Below are 20882 nucleotides of genomic sequence, written 5' to 3'. Positions count from 1 at the left end.
AGGTATTCCTAGGTGCTTTTCCAGAGCCACAGAGCTGGCTTTTCTCACATCAGAGCTTTCCTTGTCACTTCCTTCCTTCTACTCTGGATTCCCTTTCCTCTTAGCGTCTCTGGGCTTCTTGGCCTAACAATAACTAGAAGTGTCTGAGGCAGGCTTAAGTAGTTTTCTACTATTGCCGGTTCTGGGGTTAAGTCTCTCACTGGTGATGTAAGAAGGTCGACTATGAAATAGCCATTTCAGGGCCTAGAGGATCGGAGAACAATGGTCCCGATTCGGATATTTGATAGATCTAGATGCTGCCCTCTTCCTTGGTCCCCTGCAGGAGGCAGCACTTCTCGCACCCTGCCCAGATGCCCCTTCGGTCTGTTCTGTTGCTTTCTTTACTTCTGGTGGCCCTAGCTTAGAGCAGGCTTAGGGACCCATTGAGCATCTCACTGCAACTCCCTCTTGGAAGTGGGGCGGGGTGGTGTGGGCAGAAGACAGCCTGAAATTGGCGACAGGGGGACAGGGGATCGTGCTCCTCAGCTCTCCAGTGGTCCAAATCTCAGTCACCTAGACCAGGGTAGCAAGTACCCCAGAGAACGGGGGAGCTGTGGCTGAGCTCGGGAGGCGCCTCTGCTTCTGTTCCTTTAAGGAGCGGCTGTTTAGCATTCCTGCTGCTGCCGCTGCCGCTGCCTGATTCTGTACGCTGATTGGCTGGAATCAATTGAGAAGGGAGCCGGGGAGAGATGCTCTTGACTCCACTCAGATCCATCCTGGGGACCTGAGCAGAAGAGGTTCTCGCCGCGCCTAGCCTTTGCCTGGGCTCCCGCTTCTTCTTTGCCGCTGGGCCTTGGCCCAGAAGCCACAACGGGCGACACGGAGCCACCAGTGCTGGAGGGGGAGCCATGGGCTCGGGGCAGCGTGGGGGCAGAAGCCCCGGGACGCCCGCCCGGCCCCAGGCCCCGCTCCGCCCGGGCACCCCCACGGGTGACCCCCCCATCCTGGTCTGAGCAGTGCGAGTGTGCTCGGGAGCCCGGTGGTGGTGGCGGCGGCGTGGAAACTGGCGTGGGCTGGGGGGTCCGAGCCGCGGGGGGCAGTGCCATGCACAAGCACCAGCACTGCTGTAAGTGCCCCGAGTGCTATGAGGTGACCCGCCTGGCCGCCCTGCGGCGTCTTGAGCCCCCTGGCTACGGGGATTGGCAGGTGCCGGACCCCTATGGGCCAAGCGGGGGCAATGGGGCCAGCTCCAGTTATGGAGGCTACAGCTCGCAGACCCTGCCTTCACAGGCAGGGGCTACCCCCACCCCTCGCACCAAGGCCAAGCTCATCCCCACAGGCCGAGATGTGGGGCCAGTGCCCCCTAAGCCGGTCCCCGGCAAGAGCACCCCTAAACTTAACGGCAGTGGCCCCAGCTGGTGGCCTGAGTGCACCTGTACCAACCGAGATTGGTATGAGCAGGTAAGGACCAGCGGATGGGCGGGTGGTGGGGGCTGGTGGGACAACCCAAAAGGACTAGGGATTGGGGTCTCGGAAGTCTGGGAAACAGTAGGGATTGCTGGGGCTCCAAGTCTATGGACCCTGAGCCTTAACACTGCGGCTGACCAAAAAGAGTGTTGCAAATATGTGCACCCTTGTGTGTCTGTTTAGGGGGTCTCCATTTGAAGGGGATTGGGAGGAGCTGTTTGTGTCGGGGGTGATGGTATGGCGGAGGGGCACATTTTCTAGTGTGGGGGATTTGGGTTTGTCTCAGTGCGGCGAGGGGGGAGGTTGGCAGTGTCTCTGTGTCTGGCAGGGGGCGGGAGGTTCTGCGGGGGTTGTATGTGGTGTGTGTCTCCACAGGAGGGGAGGAGGGGGCATGGTGCTCTGCGTGTGGGGGGGAACATATGTGTTTGTATGTATATTGGGGTGTGTGGAGGAAAGTAATGGAGCTTGTGTGAATGTATGTAGCGGAACCCATGTGCGGGACTGGCTGAGCTTCATCTCAATACCATGAGTCCCTCTCCGTCCCAGTCCCTTTGTGTGTGAACGTGCACATGGACGTGCGAGGATGTCTCTCTGGATGTGGAGGTGGCTCTGTAGACGAGGCTTCAGGAGTAGTTGTGTTTGCCTATGTGTGTGTCTCCATGTATATGTGTGTAAGCATGTGGTTTCAAGAGTGTACACGTGTGTGTGCCCGCGCACGCGTGTGTATATATGTGTGTGTGTGTTGTCCCTGGTGAGAAGCGCTTGACAGGAAAAAGAGGGGAGGGGGAAGAGGCGAGACACGTCCCGAGCGAGGCTGAGAGGCTGCTGAGAAGGACAGACTCTTTTGTCCAAGCCGCTTGCTCTGAAGTGTGTCTGCTGGTGGGGGGGTGAGGGGTGGGAGGTGTTAAACAAGTCTCCTTGCTCCAAAGCAGGCTTATTGCCTGAAGCCAGGCGAAGGGTAACTGCCCTAGTGCAGGGTCTTCCCCGAGTGGGGCATGGCCCTTATAGGTACCCACAGATGTGGGAGAACTTAGTTCCCCAGCTCTGATTTGGCACAGCTTGGGAGCCCCTGGGTGCTGGGCACAACTCCGGCTTCCACTCCCAGCCTGAACTGCCAGCTTAGAAAATGGAAGGAGCATCTGTGGGAGAAGCAGCAAAATGGAGGCTGGGCCGGCAGAGCCAGGTCTCTGGCATGCATGGCGGAGGGCCTCTCTAGTTCTGCAGCCCCCAGGGTGGAAAGAGAGGAGGAGGCTTTGCCATTGATGGCCATGTGCTGAGTGCCCCAAGCTGGTGACCATTCTGACCATCCCTGTCCTCCTCTGAGGATGGGATGCGTTTCCACCTAGAAGAAAAAGAGGGGGCTTCTTGGAGTGAGGGATCCTATGTACTGCCTTTCTGGCTGCCTACACCTCTTCCTGTGTCCCCTAGCCTTGGTTTTTGCCCTCTCCAGTGAATCCCCTCTCCTTTGCTTCTCCCTTACAAACACATGCTCATGCTTGGCCTGCCCAGTGGGAGATAGGTGCCAATTCCAGGGCTGGGCTCATTGGGTACCATTTCTTTACCCAGACTGATCTTTGGGTGGCAAGGGTTCTGAGTGGGAGTGGGACCAGGGCTAGAGGGTGAGCTACTGGGAGCTGAGACCTCCAGGTACCACCCAAACTGAGCTTGGGGGGGCATGGCTTGGCACATGTGGGCACACATGGTGCACCAGGGGCACGAAAGAGCTGCATGAATTTTCTTTTCCTCTGTAGTTATTGCATTGTACTTCAGTCAGCTGTGTTGGTCTGGGGGTGGGGTCTCTGAAGAGCCAGAGGTTGTTTTCCTCCTAAGACCAGGATGAGGCTGGAATCCTACCACTGACTCCTTAAGACCACAGAACAAGAAGGAGGGAATATGGGCGGGATGGCTAGTCAGCACTCTTGAAGCCAGCCCAGCAAAGGCTGGGACTGGGAAGGGGGGGGGGGAAGCAGAGCCGGATAAGCAAATGAGCCCTCATCCTTTCCAGCTGTTCTCCCCTGGGGTGGAAACTTCCGAAAGGTGCAAGACGGCCATTGAAATCTGGATTAGTGCTGGGACACCTGGGGAGAGAGACAAGGGGGCTTCTTCAGTCTTGGAAATGAATGTGGGAACGAAGAAGCAGGTGTTCTTGTCTGGGAAGAATCAGATTTCCCCTGGAAAACCGGCCACAAGCTTGTCCTGTCAGGAAGGCCCATGTCTGTGTGCTGCTGAAAACAGCCTGTGTTTTGGGAATCATTTTCTTGCCTGTCTTCTCATGGCCACTGTGTGTTAAAGAGCACATGTTCTGCTTCAATGTCTGTGGGCCATCAGGTTTTCCTTCACGGGGAATTTTGCCTACTCGAGTCCTGTCCTACCCCTGGTTTGTCCTTAGACTCCTGACCAGTTCCCACCCCGACCCTTTCTTCTGGGACACAAAGGATTCAAGTCGAAAGTCCCTTGGGGAAAAAAAAATGGATTAGAATTTTTACTCCCGTCCATTTGAGAACTTGAATTTCTGGAACCTTTGAAGAAAGTGTAAAAATAGGGCTTCCAAGGTACTCTGACAGAAATAACACGGAGAAGGGATGAGTAGCCAAAATGCCACTGGCCTTGAAGCCTCCTATAATCCAAAGAGCACCTACACAGGTTTTACACCCCAACTCCCAGTGTGCCCTTAGGCACACCCTACAACCTCTCTGGGTCTTAGTGTCTCCAGCTGTCATGTGAAAGTGGTTGGCTAAGATGGTGTCTGCTGTCCCCGTATCTGACATTGTGGGAATGTATGATCCCGAAGTCAGGGGGAGCTGTGGTTCAGAAACGAAGAGGTTCCCTGGCCAGGCTTCTGGGCACTTCCTATTGATGCTGGGTGTGGTATGGTTTGCCCATCATGCTCCATCTCTGCCATCCCCCTTAGGCCAGCCCTGCACCCCTCCTAGTGAACCCCGAGGCCCTGGAGCCCAGCCTATCGGTGAGTGCACCACTGATTGGCTCAGTTTCAGACAATTGATCTGAACTAAACAAGCTGCTGGCTTTGGACTTACGGTTGAACGCAAGGGGAGGGGTGTGCTCGCTTGGGGTCAGCCTGTCCCCATCTGTGCTCTAGTGATATCCTGTGGTGTGCTTGAGATCTTTGTGGGAGCGGGGAAGGAAGCACACTGACTAGAGGGCAGCTGGCTGGGAGGGCAGGAAACTCTGAAGGAAGCACTCTGTGTTCCCTTAGGTGAACGGCAGTGATGGCATGTTCAAGTATGAGGAGATAGTGCTGGAGCGGGTAAGTTTTCCAGGAGGGAGGGTGGGAAATGGGAAGCGAGGGTTGCATCCAGGAGAGGGGAGGGCCCTGAGCAGCATTTCAAGACTCGCAGGGGAGCCTTGTTGAGAGTATGGGGAAACAGGGCCCTCAGAAGCCATATCATTCATCTACCAAATAAATGTTCATTGATCTTGCTTACTGAGGCCTGGAGAATTGGGGTGGGGGGTTGGTTTGCTGAGGCCTCCCCACCCACACGGTCAACACAGGCTGAGAAACTGCTAGGCTTCTGATGAATATGCCCCATCCTACCATGGGACCTGGAGAACCTACTCTGGAACATAGAGGGAGATGGAGTGCCAAGACCCTTCTTTCCTGTGCTCTCAGAATGAAATGACTATGCCCTTCCACCCCCTTCTCAGGGCAACTCTGGCCTGGGCTTCAGTATCGCAGGTGGCATCGACAACCCTCATGTCCCTGATGACCCTGGCATCTTTATTACCAAGATCATTCCTGGTGGAGCAGCTGCCATGGATGGGAGGCTGGGGTGAGATGGCCTGGAAGCAGGGCTGTGGGTGGAAGGGACAGGATGGAGGCGAGAAGACGAGGGTCAGCCTGGCAGCATGACCCTTCTGTTAGGTCAGAGAGGGAAAGGAGAAAGGGAGAGGAGAGGGAGGCTCTAGAAGACACGGTAGAGGGATGGTGGCACGGTGTCATGCCTCTCGGGCTTTCCCCACAGGGTGAACGACTGTGTGCTACGGGTGAATGAAGTGGACGTGTCTGAGGTGGTGCACAGCCGGGCTGTGGAGGCGCTGAAGGAGGCAGGCCCGGTGGTGCGGTTGGTGGTGCGGCGGCGACAGCCCCCGCCTGAGACTATCATGGAGGTCAACCTGCTCAAAGGGCCCAAAGGTGTGGCCCCCCCTGGTTCCTAGCTCTAGCCCTCCACCCCCACCCCCAGGTCCTAGGTCACAGCTGCTCCGTGGGGGAGTGGAAGGGAGTGACCTTCCGCCTAGCACGAGTCCTCCAGTCCCAGCTCATAGCCTTCTTTCTTGACCTCAGGTTTCACCCCTTACTGCCCTTGGGGTGCTAGGCTGGTGTTTGGGGTTCCTGGTGGGAAAGGAGCTTTTGGAAGGGATATTGGGATAGCTGGGTGGGAACCAACTTTGCAATGTAGGAACCGTGCTGATCTCTTTTTGTGGTCCTTTCCCACCTTCCTGCTGGGTACCGTTTAGGCCTGGGTTTCAGCATTGCTGGAGGCATTGGCAACCAGCATATCCCAGGAGACAACAGCATCTACATCACCAAGATCATCGAAGGAGGAGCTGCTCAGAAGGATGGCCGCCTACAGATTGGGGACCGGCTGCTTGCGGTGAGACAGCCTTCATGGGGATGCCCAAGTGGGAGGGTGGGGAGGGGCAGCCCTGGTGACCCTCTCACTACACCTAAGCCTCAGCAGAGAAGGAGGCATTTCGGAGAATTTCAAGACTATCACTTGAGTTGTGTATACCCAGGAATCAAGACCCTAGTTCTTTCCATGGTAGGGCCAAGCACCTTTATATCCCTTTAGTCCTACCTCACTTGGACCTGTTAGTATACTTAAAGGCCATTCCTTTGAGCTCCCTGGAGAGGTTTCCCTTTCTTAGACCCACCCCAGGGTGTCTCCTCTTCCAGGTGAACAACACCAATCTGCAGGATGTGAGGCACGAGGAAGCTGTAGCCTCACTGAAGAACACATCAGATATGGTCTATCTGAAGGTGGCCAAGCCCGGCAGCCTCCACCTCAACGACATGTATGCTCCCCCTGACTACGCCAGCAGTACGTACCTGTTGGTCTTTGGCCCTGGTTTCGGGGGGCCGGGGGTAAAGTGTCTGTACAAATACAAATGCCTGTGTCATAACTGAATCCAGGCCCCAGCCCTGTGCTGGGGAGTTGGGTGTCCTTGGGCAGTTCTTTTCGTACTTTAGTCTCCTCTTCAGCCTAAAGGAGCCAATGATACTTATGCTGCCTTCCTCATTGGGCTGGTGCAAGGATCAAATGGGATTATGGATGAGAAAGCCTTTGGAAAACTCTTAGGCTACAGAGATGTGAGGGATTATTATTAGTCACACCCCTAGCCATGCCTTTCTTTGTCGACTGCCTTGACTTCAGCTCTTTCTAAGAGGCCCAGGGGTAAGCCCAGGGTTTAGAAAAGGACCGAGGAGGAGGAACCCTGGGGTGAGAGTGGGGGAGTGGATAAAACAGAGGGCTGCGCCTAGGTAATCAGCATCCCTGGGTCGCTTTTTGCACCTGAGGTAGGATGTATGGAAAAATCCTTGAAGGGGGTTGGGAAAAAATCCATAGTGGGGGCATCTCTGGACCATTTTCTTTCTTTTTCCACCTCAGCTTTCACTGCCTTGGCTGACAACCACATAAGCCATAATTCCAACCTGGGTTATCTCGGGGCAGTCGAGAGCAAGGTCACCTACCCTGCTCCTCCTCAGGTGCCCCCTACACGCTACTCTCCCATTCCCAGGCACATGCTGGCTGAGGAAGACTTCCCCAGGTAAGACCCTATCCTATTCTTTCCACCTAGAGTGGAGAGAGGATGCATTTTCTGGCCGGCAACAGTGAGGCCTTGGGACTCTAGGAGGGGGCAGAGGTGGCTGCAAGAACGAGTTCTGCCGTCAGGGGGAGTGCCTAGCGAGTGGCCCAGAACAGAAAAAGCAGATCCGGGGTGGGGTGAAGCATTTAGGGGTTGGGGGGGGGAGGGGTCGGGCGACGGGGGTTTCCTGCCCCGCGACAGTGGCAATCCTCTCTGCTCTCTGCGGTAGCCATACATAATCACTGAGGAAGGTCTTTCAGCCCACGGGGTCGGTGGGACTCTGAGAGACCGCCAGGCCGGCCCGGGACCGCGCGGGGAAGGGCTCCGCCCCGTGGTGGTGGCGGCGGGCCGGGGCCGTTGAACTGGTCAGGCCGGCCAGGGTTGCAGGGGGACAGGTTTGCGGGGTGGGGCCCAGGTGGCTGCTGGGCCGGCTGCAGTGGAGACGGAAGGGTAGGCTGAGCCGGGGAGAACCAGAGGAGCCATGGAGAGGGCTCGCAAGTTCTCAGGCTCAAGCTTGGCCCTGGGTTTGGGCACGGCCTCGGCTTCGGCCTGGAGGAGGGCCTCGCAGAGGTGGGCCTGGCCGCTCCGCTCCCTGCGGCCCGGAGGGGATGCCAGGTAGGGAGCATCGCACCCCTAGACTCGGAACAGCAAGAAAGGAAGAGGCTCACTTGAGACCTGGGCGAGGAAAGATGTAACAGATGAAGATAGCAGGATGGGACTACGTGCTGGGGAGTCGGGCGAGTTGTAGAGATACACATGTGCAGAGAATTCCGCTCACCTGGTGGCACTATGACCATTTAGAGACAGCTTCCTTGAATATGGCCAGTTTTAGTCAGTTTTTTAAAGAAATATATTTGTCTCCTCTCTTCAGTGTAGCCCTTAAGCACCATTTCGGGACCTGGGATTTTTTTCATCTCTGTCTTCCACACTGGCCAGCGTAGCTGTTAGGTTGTTGGGGGAGGGTAGAAAGGGTCCTAAATTGGAGGGTGGGACTTCAGAGCTTTGGAGCAGCAGGTGTAGTGGAAGTATCTTTTGCATGGTGAGGGCCATCAACCCAGGGTCACTCCACTGCCCTTAATGGGTTTCTCTTTCAGCCTAGGGCCTTTCACAGACCGGAAGACTCAGGGGAAGACAAGCGAGTAAGCTGGGAAATGTGGGCTCTAGAGTTCTGGCTGAGGTTCTGTTGACCCGAGAGTGCGGAGGAATGCCCATTGGGAAATTGACTAGGGCGCTTTTAGGAAGAGGAACTGAAACTTGGCACCTGCCATACTAGAGCAGCCAAGCAGGTTTCAAGAGCCAAAGGGGAAAACAGGGTATCACATATAAAAGCCCAAGTCTTTTCCTACAGCAAGTATGGCTCTCGTGACAAACTGGTCTTCGCAGGGTCAACAGTTGCTGTCATCCTTGGTCCTGAGCTCCCTGTCATGTCTTTACCCCTTTCCCTGCAGAGAGCCCCGCAAGATCATCCTGCACAAAGGGTCCACAGGCCTGGGCTTCAACATCGTAGGGGGAGAAGATGGAGAAGGCATTTTTGTCTCCTTCATCCTGGCAGGAGGCCCAGCCGACCTGAGTGGGGAGTTGCGAAGGGGAGACCGGATCTTATCGGTGAGACAAAGGCGAGGTGGGAGGATGGGTGCTGTGCCAAACTAAAAGGGAGGAGGGGAGCCCATGTGTCCGCCAAGAACTATTTCTTGAGATGAGGGAAGGGCTAAGAACTGAAGAAAATGTAAATTGTCTTTATAAATATCTTTAATGAGGGAAAAGGGACCAAGACTTGTGCTTGAGGAAGAAATGAATGTCCCTGGATCTTAAGTTTGATTGGCATTTGACTTCCACAAAAATAATTATTATACTAGTGATAGGCCTAATTGGGGGAGGGGCAAGGATGGAATTTGGGGAAAACAAATCCAAATCGGCTGAGAGATGGGCTGTAAGCCCCTTTCTAACTGCTATGACTCTTTCTTGTCATTGGGGTCACTCACAGCTCTCTCTCTCTGGACAGGTAAATGGAGTCAACCTGAGGAATGCCACTCATGAGCAGGCAGCAGCTGCCCTGAAACGGGCTGGCCAGTCAGTCACCATTGTGGCCCAGTACAGACCTGAAGGTAAGGGAAGACGGGAAGACGAGGTGAAACCTATACTTAGTGTTGGCTTTTCCTACCAAAGGAAACAAAGCCATTTGACCAAATCTGCGGTCCTCTAGTGCGGTAACCTCTTATTTCCTTTCCCTTCTAGACAGTGTGGTTGGTTTGGGTGGTTTGGGTGGGAGCATCAATCAAGGGGCGTTTAGAGCCTGCTGATGAGGGATGCAATATTGCACAAAGCCAGTAGTGGGCAGCAGCCCACGGGGAAGAAGCGCCACAGATTTTAGGGCAACTGGAAAAGCCAAGGAGAAGCGGAGGGCTCAGAGGCGGTGATTGGAATTGTGTGCCCAGGAAAAAGGGTAACTCTCGGTTAGAAGGACTTCAGAGAGTAAGAAATCCTAAGCGATCTTGGGTCAAATATTTGTGAATCCCATTTATCTCCCTTCATCAAAATGACTGCAAGACCCGCACAGGCTTTGAAAGGTGATGCTAAACTCTTTGGACGGGGCGCGGTGGGGGGGTTTCAGGAGAAGACTCACAGCCAGAAGGAGAAATTTGTTTTCTCAGCTAGCAGGTCCTCAGCAGGGGCGAATGGGCGGGGCCAGCTATACAAACAAAGGTGTTTGATTGGCCGGGCCCGCGGAGGCCCAGGTGCTGAGGTGAACCATAGGAAGGCGCGCCCCAGCCTGCGAGCCTGCTGGACAACCATTGGCGCGCCCAGCGCGGCCTCCAGCCGCACGCCCCGCCCCCTGACCCAGGCGGAGGGCGATGGGCGCCCCTCCTCCCCTCGCGCCTCTGGCGTCTCCTCCTCCATCCCCTCCCCCTCCTCCCCTTCTCCCCTCCTCTCGCGCGCCCCGCTTTGTGTCCGTGGTCTCCCGCGCGGGACAGAGGGACCGGCCGGAGCCGGCGCTTTCTCGACACTAGACCTGAACTCCGACTGGGCGCCAGGTGAGGTGGGACGGACCGGGGCCAGGCCCCCTCGCAGTCCCCCCTAGCCTCTCCACTGTTCTGTTCTCAGCCTCTTTTCCAACATTGCGCTCCATCTCTGTCCTCTCCCTCGAAAGCCTGAGCTGCGCACCCCGCGGCCCCTTCTCCACCTCCGGGGTTTGCTCGGCCTGCATCTGGGCCGCGAGGGGGTCTCCGTCCACCGAACCCTGGCTGGCTTTCACCTCCGTGCCATCACCGCTTCTCACGCATCAGCTGTGCCCCCTTAAGCCTCAATGCTGCCCACAGCCTCCTTCCTGCTGCGTCCCTAGCTGCCCTCGAGTCCCCACAGGAATTTTCTAAATCATCCCTTTCCCCCATGCGCATTTTCTCTCCCTAACCCTAAGAATGCCGGCAATTAGTTTAGGATTCTCGTGCCCCCTGTCTTCTCAAAGCTTTCATTCGGTACCAGACGTCTTTCGTCCCCTCCTCCCTCTTGTAAGACTGGCCTTTGTCCCTTAGGGCTGCAGCGCCCGGGTTTCCTTGGACACCCAGGCCCTGCAGGCCTGTAACCCATGTGGAGGAAGGGACCTGGCCCTGGCAGGTGCTCCAGTTTTGCGAGCAGAACAGGAGAAGCCACCCGGGATCCCTGTGACAAAGCTAGGAAGCCTCAAAAGCGACCACCTTTGTCCTTCCTGCCCCTCCCCCACGCTGGTTCCGTGCTTTCTGAGCCCTAAAGAGAGATGGCCTTGTCACCCTTTAGCAGGCTCCTTGGGAGACAGGAGTGAAGGGAGGTAACTAATAGGCGATCTCATTAGTCTCAGGTAATTGGAAAGAGAGATGCAAATGGACATCTCGACTCCTTCATCTCCATGTTTGGCTTTCAGCTTCCTGACAGGGAATGAACGCACCTTATGGGTCTTGTTTTTTATGAATCAGACTTGTGCGGTTTGCTTCTCAGGAGAGAATTCGCCTTTGGATTTTTTCTTAGCAACTAATAGTTATCAGTTTTGGCTCTCAGTTTAAGAGTGGGTTCTGCAAAGGAAATGGCTTCTCATTGCCTGCCTGTCCCCCTCACTGCTCGCTCGCTCTCTCTCTCTCTCTCTCTCTCTCTCTCTCTCTCTCTCTCTCTCTCTCTCTCTCTCTCTCTCTGTGTGTGTGTGTGTGTGTGTGTCTGAAGAGCCAATGCTGTTTCGGTTTTCTCTCTGCTGCTAGGCATATGGAAACAATACTGTGAGTTTGTCTGCTGGTGGTACGCTGGAAACTGGTGACCAACTGTTTCTCTGACTTTTGTTTGGGGAATGCAACTGGTCTGCATAAAAAGCTGTAAGTGCTAAAGTGATTGCTGCAGGGTTTGCTGCTCTCAGTGTGTTTTTGAGTTTATGACGTCGCCTGAGGAGCTGTCTTGTGGCAAGTCCTTCTTCCACTTGCTGCACAGGGCCTTCCTTTCAGGAATTAGTTGAAGCACTGCTTAGCAATGCCTCCCCAGCCTTATTTTTTTCTTTGATTTGCTCAATTCAACAGAGCCCTAATAAGCCAAGCTTTGTCTTCATTTGCAAATGTATCTTTAGGCACTGGTAGAGACATCAGACATTCTGTATTGAATCCACACTTTTCTTAGGTTAAATCCTTGTATTTAATGGTAAGGATTCCACATTGGTAATTTAAAAATACATTAAAAAATGGTTCTTTGGAGGATTGCATCATGGTGGCTGCTTGCGAGGTGAATAATCCAAATAAATGTGTCTGTTGGCAAAAGTGGCAGAGACTTTGCATACTATTGGCTAAGCAACCGTTCGATTGGATTTCTCACTTAGAACGTGAGCACTGGAAAGGGTCAGATCACAGTCGGCACCCCTACTGTGCAGACTGGAACAACCGTGGGAGAGGGGAGAGTTAGAACTCAAGTGGCCCGAGGTCACACAGGCAGAGTTGCTGAGGGTCAGCAAACCATTTGATTTTGAGGTCCACCAGGGGCACATGCAGTACTTGTAACAACTGTGACCCAAGACTCGTGCAGAGTGGAAGCCCACCAGGAACTGGGGTGGAGAAATACCAGGGACTAGGGAAGGAATGTGGGAAAGACAGATCCGAATGGAAGGGGACTCTGCGAAGGCACCGTTCCTGTGCAGGCTTTGACTACATCATATTTAGCACAAGTGCTTAAAATAGCGCTGACTAATTAGAACAGTCAGGATAAGAACTTTTTCCCTGCCTTTTAAAATGGTTTAGATGAGATATAAGTCATAATAGCACTCACTTCCCACATGTAGGTCTATAGTTCAATGACACAGAGTTGTGCCTGTATTGCTACAGATAAATTTACAACATTTTTATGACCCCCTCTCATTTGAATACACAATGAAAGACAAGCATTGGGGATGTGATAGGCAGCTGCTTCCTAATGTATCTCCCTTGAACATTCAGGGGGCTGGATGGCAACTTAAGATGCTCATACCTTGAGACTTTTTGTAAATGTGTTTGCTTAGTGTGAACTAATGAGGTATAGAAATTGGCTCTATTTGTGCTTTATATTGTGCCTAGCATGGGTGTCTTACAAAGTGTTTTCATGGTGGAGTTTTGGAAATATGAAATAGAAATAGAACTGCTAAATGACAAGATACCACAGTAAAAGATGTTATTTAATAGTTTCACTTCTGACTGCTCCAAACTGTAGTGGATTTCAAAATCCTACCTGTTAGCTAAAAATATCAAAATGGAAAAATTTAAATAACTGGTACTTGGCAGAGGCTTTCTTCCAAACTCTTTTAAACTGGATAATAAGTCTCATTGACTTATGGAATTGCGGCACCAAGGTGAAGGTGGGCTTGCCATTAACATTTTGAAATGTACATTTTTTGCCTAGTTATTCTGTTTTGGCCTTTGCTTAATTTTTTTCCTTTTTTTTATTTATTTATTAAAGATTTCTGCCTCCTCCCAGCCACTGCATCCCATTTCCCTCCCCCGCCTTTGCTTAAATTGAGCTAGTGTTTTTCTGGAAAGACCTTTTGTTTTTAGAGTAGAAATCTGATGTTCAAATCAAGAAGTGAGTCAGAAATTGATCACCTAAAGTAGCCCAACTGGGGACTGATCCTTTGTGAACAGTTTTTTCCTACTGGAATGTACATCCACATAGGGTAGGAGTATGCCAGTCGAGAGAATGACTTTTTCCATTTTAAGGGGCTGAATGGGCTCACCACAGAAACCCTTTCACAGAAGGCCTGAACAGCTAGAGGCCAGGGCAGCTAACAACTAGAATGTTTCAAAGGGTTATTTTTCCCACAACATTTCTCCAAATCTGGAAATGAAGGGTGTAAACATTGCTACCCTATCAGTATGATCTGTCATGAGAGCAGAGCTAAAAGTACATCAAGGCAAAGAAAGTTTGAAACACCTACTACATTCCTAAAGCAAGACCAAGGCGAGGACAAAGATGGTTCCTCAATAGTGAAAAGGTGGAAAGGCCCCAAATATCCATCAAGCCAAGAAAGGGTAAACAAAATGCACTCTCAGCAGAGACCAGGTTTTTATTTTACCATCAAACAGAATAAAGAACTGATTGTCACAACATGCTTGTGAACCTTAAAAGCATGAAGTACTCCCACCAGCACTTGAGAGGCGGAGGCAAGCAGGTATCTATGACTCTGAGGCCGGTCTGGTCTACATAGGAAATTCAGACCAGCCAGGGCTACATAGACCCTGCCTCAAAAACCAAACGAAACCAACAAAAACACAATATAAACCACATATTGCATGATTTTATTTACATATATGGGCCATAAGAGGCAAATTAATGGAAGCAAAGGACCTAGGGCTGTGGTGAAGGAAGGAATGGGAGATATTCTTTATTCCTCTCCTTTTAATACACAGAGAGGGGCAAGCTTTGGGAGGGTGACAGGTTGAAGATACTTGCTTTCTAGTGTATCTCCCCTGCACAAGTAGGGGTTGGACATCATCTAACCTGTGGACTTGGCACATAGGTTGTTAAATTGCTTTATTTAGTATCACTATGATACTTTTTTTTCTGAAACAGGGTTTCTCTCTGTAACCCTGGCTGTCCTGGAACTCACTCTGTAGACCAGGCTGGCCTCAAACTCAGAGATCTTCCTGCCTCAGCCTCCCAGTTCTGGGATTAAAGGCGTGCCTTTGTTTTGTTTTTTGAGAAGGTTTCACTTTGTAGCTTTGACTGGCTTGGAACTTGCTATGTAGATCAGACTGGTGTCAAACTTCATAGAAGCATTTGCCTTTGCCTCCCCAAATGCTGGTGGGATTAAGGGTGTGTGCTACTACACCTCATTTATCTCAGCTTTTCAGTTCTGGTGATTGTACAATCCTGTCCCCAAAGAAATAGTAGTGGACAAGGGATTTCTGGAAGCGTGTGGGAGGCTCTCCTGCAGAAGCAAAGTGAGTTTCCCACAGAGAGTGATTTTGTTGTGGGAGGGGGGCGTTTCCGGGAGGTGCCAAAAGGTAGAAGTTGTGTTGCTCAATTTTATAGCAAATATATTCAGGTTTAAGAATGTTAATGGCATAAGTAGGCATTTCTCATTTCTTTTTAATTTTTTTTTTGTTTTTTTATTAAGCTATACATCGATATCCAGGGCTTTATGTATGTTAAGCAGGGGTGGTACCACTGAGCAACATCTCAGCCCTGTCACTCATTTTTTATGACCTTAACAATTTATTTCAGACTACACATGAATGGAGCTTAACAGCTTAACCATCATCCCCAAACTTCTTATCTCCCTTAGCCCCAGGCAACCACAAATCTCCTTTCTGATGCTTGTGGGGTTATTGTTTTTTCTGAATTTTTCATGTAAGTGAAATTACATGGCATGTGGCCTTTTGAGACTGGCTCCTTTCACTTAGCACAAGATCAAGGCTAATTTATGTTGTAGCATGTGTCGGTACTTCATTTCTTTTTATGAATAAATAATATTCCTTTGCCTGTGTTGTGTTGTTTTTGAGTTGTTTCTACACTAGAATGATTATAAGTAATGCTTTATGAACATTAATATTCAGATTTTTCAATGGACATAAGCATACATATTTCTTGGAAATAGTCTCTGGATTTGGAATCAAGTGAACACTCAAATGTTCACCCTTTAGAGGCCTGTCCAGGCTGCTGTCCATTTGTCCAGGCCTGTACCATTTTTGTGTCCTCCCCAGCACTTGTCCTTTTGGTTGTCACCATCCTGCTGGGTGTGAAGTGGTATCTCATTGTGGTTTGGATTTGCATTCCCTGATAGTAATGTTGAGCGTATTTCACAGGCTTATTGTTTGCTGCTCAGTTTTGCTCTGACTGGATTCTTATCCTGCTTATAGATTAACTCGAGAATAAATAGAAGGCCCAGCATGCTATTGGGCCAGTGATGAGAAGGCACCTGAGGGTAACTAGCTTTCTTTCTTTCTTTCTTTCTTTCTTTCTTTCTTTCTTTCTTTCTTTCTTTCTTTCTTTCTTTCTTTCTTTCTTTCTTTCTTTCTTAAGATTTCTGTCTCTTCCCCCCACCGCCGTCTCCCCTTTCCCTCCCCCTCCCCCAATCAAGTCCCCCTCCCTGGTCAGCCCAAAGAGCAATCAGGGTTCCCTGCCCTGTGGGAAGTCCAAGGACCACCCACCTCCATCCAGTTAACACCTGCGTGTGCTGCAGGGATTTAAGACTTGAGTAAAGGTCCTTTAGCTAGAAATGCTGACCTGATGAAAAGATAGGGCCCACCGTTTTGGAGTCAGGTTATTGGGATATAATTCACATGCCATAATACAAGCATGTTCGCTTGAAATATACATTTCAGTTGTTTTTACAATTTTCAGAAAAGCATTTTGATTACAATTTTAGGAATATTTTCTTGCCTCCCAAAAGCCTTGACCCTAGCAGTCACTCCTTGTTTTCCCTTAGCTCTTTCCCTCCAGACAGCCCTAGGCACCTTCTAATCTTTTGTGGGTAGTTCATATAAACCTTGCAATATGTGGCCTTTTGTGCCCAGCTTCGCTTAGTGTAAGCTTTTCATGGTTCAGTCATGTTGTGACACGTGTCGGTTCTTCAGTGTTTCAGGGTGGAATAATAGTGCAGTCTATGGTTAGAGCACATTTTGTTTTTCTCCATTCTTGAGTTGATGGGCATTTGTGTTCTCTTCACTTCCCCACTCCTGCGAATACTGTGTTACAAACATTCCTGAAGTTTTTGTGTGAACAGATGTTTTCAGCTTTCTTGGATTCACACCTGGGAGTGAAGTTGCTATGGGTCAGAAGGTAACTGCAGACTTTGAGGAACTGCCAGACTTTTTTCTCAAAGTGATTCCACCCTTTCAGGCCCACCCAATTTTGTAAACTTAGAAGACTGAGTGTGAAGCTTTCCTTATGGTTTTGTTCCCTGGCGCTGCATGTGAGTTTGTGTTGGGCTTTTCCGTATTCTGTGTTTCTGTAGCCCAAGGACATGGTAGTGAGATTTGGCACAGCATTTTGAACCTAGCTAGGCAGGTGCTTTCTTGTCCTTGCTAGGTGGTGTGAGTCAGAGTCTTAGGAGCTTTGCTGTTAGTAAAATATCAGATCTTCCTGCCAGGTGGAATGATTACCATAATATGTAGTAATGAAAATGGATTATTTCTTAATGTAATTATAGAGTTTGAGGGTTTCTTTTTTTAATTCATTGTGTTATGTGTTGAAATCTTGACCCTGATATTGACACTGTTGTTGAAAAAATACTTTAGAATTATATTTCATGATAGGGATAATGTTCTGTTGCTCGAAACAGAGGAATAAAAGTTGAATAATTTGGGACTACCATTGCCCCTGAAATTAAAACAATTGTCTTTGCTGATCTTGTGTAAGAATACATGCAAACACAACACGTGTACATCCCCACACATATATCTGTTAGCTCAGTGGACACTAGACTTACACATATATGATATAGTGATAATATATCTATCTACATCAGAGAATCCAAGCTCCTGAGAGCTACTTCTGAGTTTTTCTTTAAATGGATAAAAGTCCTTGACTCTTAGACTTAGTTTTCTAATGTATAGAGAGAGGATATTATGCAAAATGACTGGTGATATGTTTTCTAGCTAAAATTCTGTATTTAGATCAGTGGAAGTAAGTTTTGAATTCAACTATGAATTCTTGCTTGTATCTATCCACTTATTAAATCACATGGTCTTGAACTAATAGCTGCCTTGCTTTGATAAAGGCTCCTGTCCATCCCTCTTTCTTGTGATAGGCTTTTATCATCTTGAAAAAGGCTTCTGTTTACTTTTCACTCAATTCACAGTTTCTTTAAAAGCAAAGGCCTCAGATTTTTTTGAATTTTCTGCTTGAAAAAATTAAGTGATGAAATAGTTTGTTAGATTAAAAAAAAATGAAGATAAACATGTTTTCTATAAATATGTACTTTTAGGATTTGGACTTCAAAAGAGAGAAAGAATTTTGTAAATGTGGGATTAAATTCCAGACTGGATTTTCTAGTGTTTTCTAAGCACCCTGAGAAAGAAGTTGTAAGCACTAGTCGGCCTCTCTCAGTGGACAGGTTTACTGCTTTGCGGGTTAGGAAAGTGTGGCTGTGGGGTGTGCGGATTTCAGTAAGGCACTCGGTTCCTTGTTTTTGTCTAAAATGGCTGGGTTAGAACAGTTATGTATGTGTTCATGTGGATCTGTTTGCATCTGTTTGCTGAGCTAGGAGCAGTGTATATAGAAATTTCTAGTACAAGCATACCCTGGTTTTGTCCTTAGTACGCTGTTGGTCTGTTCAGTGTGCCTGCTTACCAAGATCCCTTAAATTTTATTCCGGGATATACTGTTCAGTGTGCCTGCTTACCAAGATCCCTTAAATTTTATTCCGGGATATAAAAATGTTAGATATACATTTATGGACAATTGGAAATATAGAAAATACACAGTCAAAAAAAATTCAAATCACCCGTCAAACCACCTACAGGGATAATCCTTGGTTTATGTGCATCTTCGTATATTTCTTTTCAAACTTTATGTATTTATATTTTATCTATCATTTAATGTGTCTGTAAGCTTTTAAAAATTAGATTATTAGATTAAGGTAGTTTTATAGTCTTTCTACTATTTCAAACCACATCATGAATATTTTCCTAAGTCATTATATATGATTTGAAAAATTATTTGAAGTTGTTAAATAGTCCCTCGTGTGTGCCATAGTTCAGGTAACCAGGTAACCATTCTTCTGTTATTGACTGTGGATACTTAGTTTTTCTCCCAATAATTTTGTTCTTCTAAAATACTTTGATGAATATCCTTGTGCAAGGTTTCTATGAATCTATAATTATTTCCTGAGAATATGTTCCTTTAAGTGGAATTATTCATTTAAAGGATATGAATATGTTTAATGCTTTTGATGCATTTGTTTTTCAAATTAGTTTTTACCTCTCCAAGCAGTATAAGGAAGGTTCTCCCTCCAAGATTCTCACTAATGTGGATTAATTTTATTTTCATTCTTTTGGCAGTTTTATACATGCATATAATGAATTTCAATCTTTTCCACCTCCCATTACCCTCTTTTATTTCCTCCCCTCTCCTGCTGAACCCCTTCTTCCCAACACATTCCTCACCTACTTTCATGTCTTTTTGCTTGTGTGCCCCCACTGAGTTTAATTAGGGTTCCTTGCATGAACATAGGTGGGAAGTTATTTACCAGAGCAAGGGCAACTTATCGTCAATTACTGTACCATTAAAGAGAGTGACAGCCCTTCCGAGCCACCATTAATTGGCAACAGCCGCTTGTGGGACTGGAGCTTCATGAGCCCCTCCCCCTTCCACGATGAAACGTTGATGGGCCTCCCCAATCTTGTGCAGGTCTTATGTAGATAAGCAGGGTTGCAATGAGTTTGTGAGTGAAATCACGGTGTCTTTTTTTTTTTTTTTTTTTGCAACATACTTCCCCATCCTCCAGCTCTTCTATTCTTTTCACCCCATCTTGATCTGGCCAAGCCTTGGAAGCAGGTGATGGTGAAAATCCATTTAGGGCTAACACTTTACCATCCCTTATTCTCAGCACTTCCACCATTCTGAGTCCCTTCATTAACCACCATTCAATTCAGTAAGAAGCTTTTCCTTTTTTATTTATTTATTTGTTTATTTATTTATTTATTTATTTTGGTTTTTCGAGACAGGGTTTCTCTGGCTTTGGAGCCTGTCCTGGAACTAGCTTTGTAGACTAGGCTGGTCTCGAACTCACAGAGATCCGCTTGCCGAGTGCTGGGATTAAAGGCGTGTGCCACCATCGCCCTGCAGTAAGAAGCTTTTCTGAGAAAAGCGGAGAATAACCCTGATCCATGGATATAGACATGAGTGCTTAGTCAGCTCTTTGACCACATGTCCACCCAGAAAAAAATGATAGAGCCTATGATCTATAACCATCAGCTCTTGACCAGGTTTACAGTACAAAGCTTGAATTCCCTTGTGGGGTGGTCCTCAAATCCACTCACAGAGTTATTTACCCCATAAGATTCATGCCATCATTGCACCAATGGGTACATCTTGCCAGGCTGGTCATTGTTGTAGTTTACAGGGTCACAGCTGGATTAAGACTGTTGATGACTTCTCTTCTAGTAGCCTGGGTAGCACCCTCTAGCACTATGAAAACTAGCCAGCTAAAGAGGAAGCTGCCATCTCAATTCCAGCTTAATTTCTCCATGTCCTGTGACCAAAGTATGTGTACCTTCGGTAGTAGGATCTTAACCAGCTAGTTCTGGTGGGCAGTCAACAACAGGGCCAGTAACCTTATTTCAGTAATGAGAATCAAGTCCCAAGACGTCACGTAAGCTAGTAAGACTCTTTACTACTACTGAGCTACACTCTTGGCCCTTTTTGTTTGAGATGGTGCTGCTGTGTAGTCTAGGCAGGCTTTGAACTCAAGTATCCTCCTGCCCCAGCTCCCCATGTGCTGGGATTACAGCTCCCATCCAGTGTTTCCCTTTCATTTATTTGGTCTCTGTTGGGAGGTCTCAAAGGTCCTTCCCTATCTTGAGAGAAAATAAATACCTGGCTGTATTTTCTTCTGGTTATCTATTGTTTTCATTTCATATTTAAAGCCTTACCTTGCTGTAAAGGAGACAGGTGGTTTTTCTGTTCCAAACTGTAGTGAGTTACTTCATTCCCATTTATCAAGCACCCCATTTCCCTACTGTCTTAAGGTTCCACCTTTATTATAAGCAAATTTATTTTATATATTCATAATTTGGATTTGGGGGTTTCTTATTTTACCTGGATTATCTTATTGTTTTACGGAGAGATTACCCAAAAGCAACCACAGATATTTTAGCAACTACAAGTTAGAGGGATCTTTCTCTAGGTTTCTTTTTCTGTTTCTGGCCTCCTTCTACAGAAACTGAACCTAAAAGAGATTCAGATGATGCTGTAGTAAAGATGGTCGAAGAGCTTGGGATTCTGTGGGAGTGTTACTGTGAAGGGAGGTTGAGATTAGATTGTTGACCTGGTAAAATACAGAAATTGGTTACATCAATTTAGATTGGCAAACTTCATCATAAGCTGTGTGTTTTTTGGTCATTATGAGGTAGCATCACCATTAAGTAAAAATTTGTTCTGAGAATGCCTATTTGGTACTGAGAGCAGGGTAAAGG

At 48.7% G+C, this 20882-nt stretch overlaps 1 protein-coding gene across 6 annotated transcripts in view; it reads left to right on the top strand.

Annotated features, from left to right (window-relative positions):
• The first annotated feature begins 758 nt into the window (after nt 1–758).
• Dlg3 (discs large MAGUK scaffold protein 3) overlaps nt 759–20882 on the top strand; it is a 51871-nt gene continuing 31747 nt past the window's right edge. For 2 of the 6 annotated variants that reach the window (XM_050119643.1, XM_050119642.1), the window contains exons 1-10: nt 759–1440; nt 4358–4411; nt 4664–4714; nt 5113–5237; nt 5430–5599; nt 5923–6059; nt 6362–6506; nt 7074–7233; nt 8721–8877; nt 9275–9377. In XM_050119643.1, the coding sequence (XP_049975600.1) occupies nt 1084–1440; nt 4358–4411; nt 4664–4714; nt 5113–5237; nt 5430–5599; nt 5923–6059; nt 6362–6506; nt 7074–7233; nt 8721–8877; nt 9275–9377 (1459 nt within the window). In that variant the 5' untranslated portion in view covers nt 759–1083. Of the gene's footprint in view, nt 1441–4357; nt 4412–4663; nt 4715–5112; nt 5238–5429; nt 5600–5922; nt 6060–6361; nt 6507–7073; nt 7234–7487; nt 7888–8334; nt 8412–8720; nt 8878–9274; nt 9378–10149; nt 10305–20882 lie in introns of those variants that run through there. The other 4 variants (XM_050119644.1, XM_050119645.1, XM_050119646.1 and 1 more) reach the window with 4 other exon arrangements.

The sequence above is a fragment of the Alexandromys fortis genome, unplaced genomic scaffold, assembly GCF_014885135.2.
Source record: "Alexandromys fortis isolate MF-2015 unplaced genomic scaffold, M_Fortis_MF-2015_v1.1 scaffold_155, whole genome shotgun sequence".
In the NCBI taxonomy this organism is placed as follows: Eukaryota; Metazoa; Chordata; class Mammalia; order Rodentia; family Cricetidae; genus Alexandromys; species Alexandromys fortis.
The sequence above is the reverse complement of the archived record's forward strand: the minus strand, read 5'-3'. Positions and strand labels throughout refer to the sequence as shown.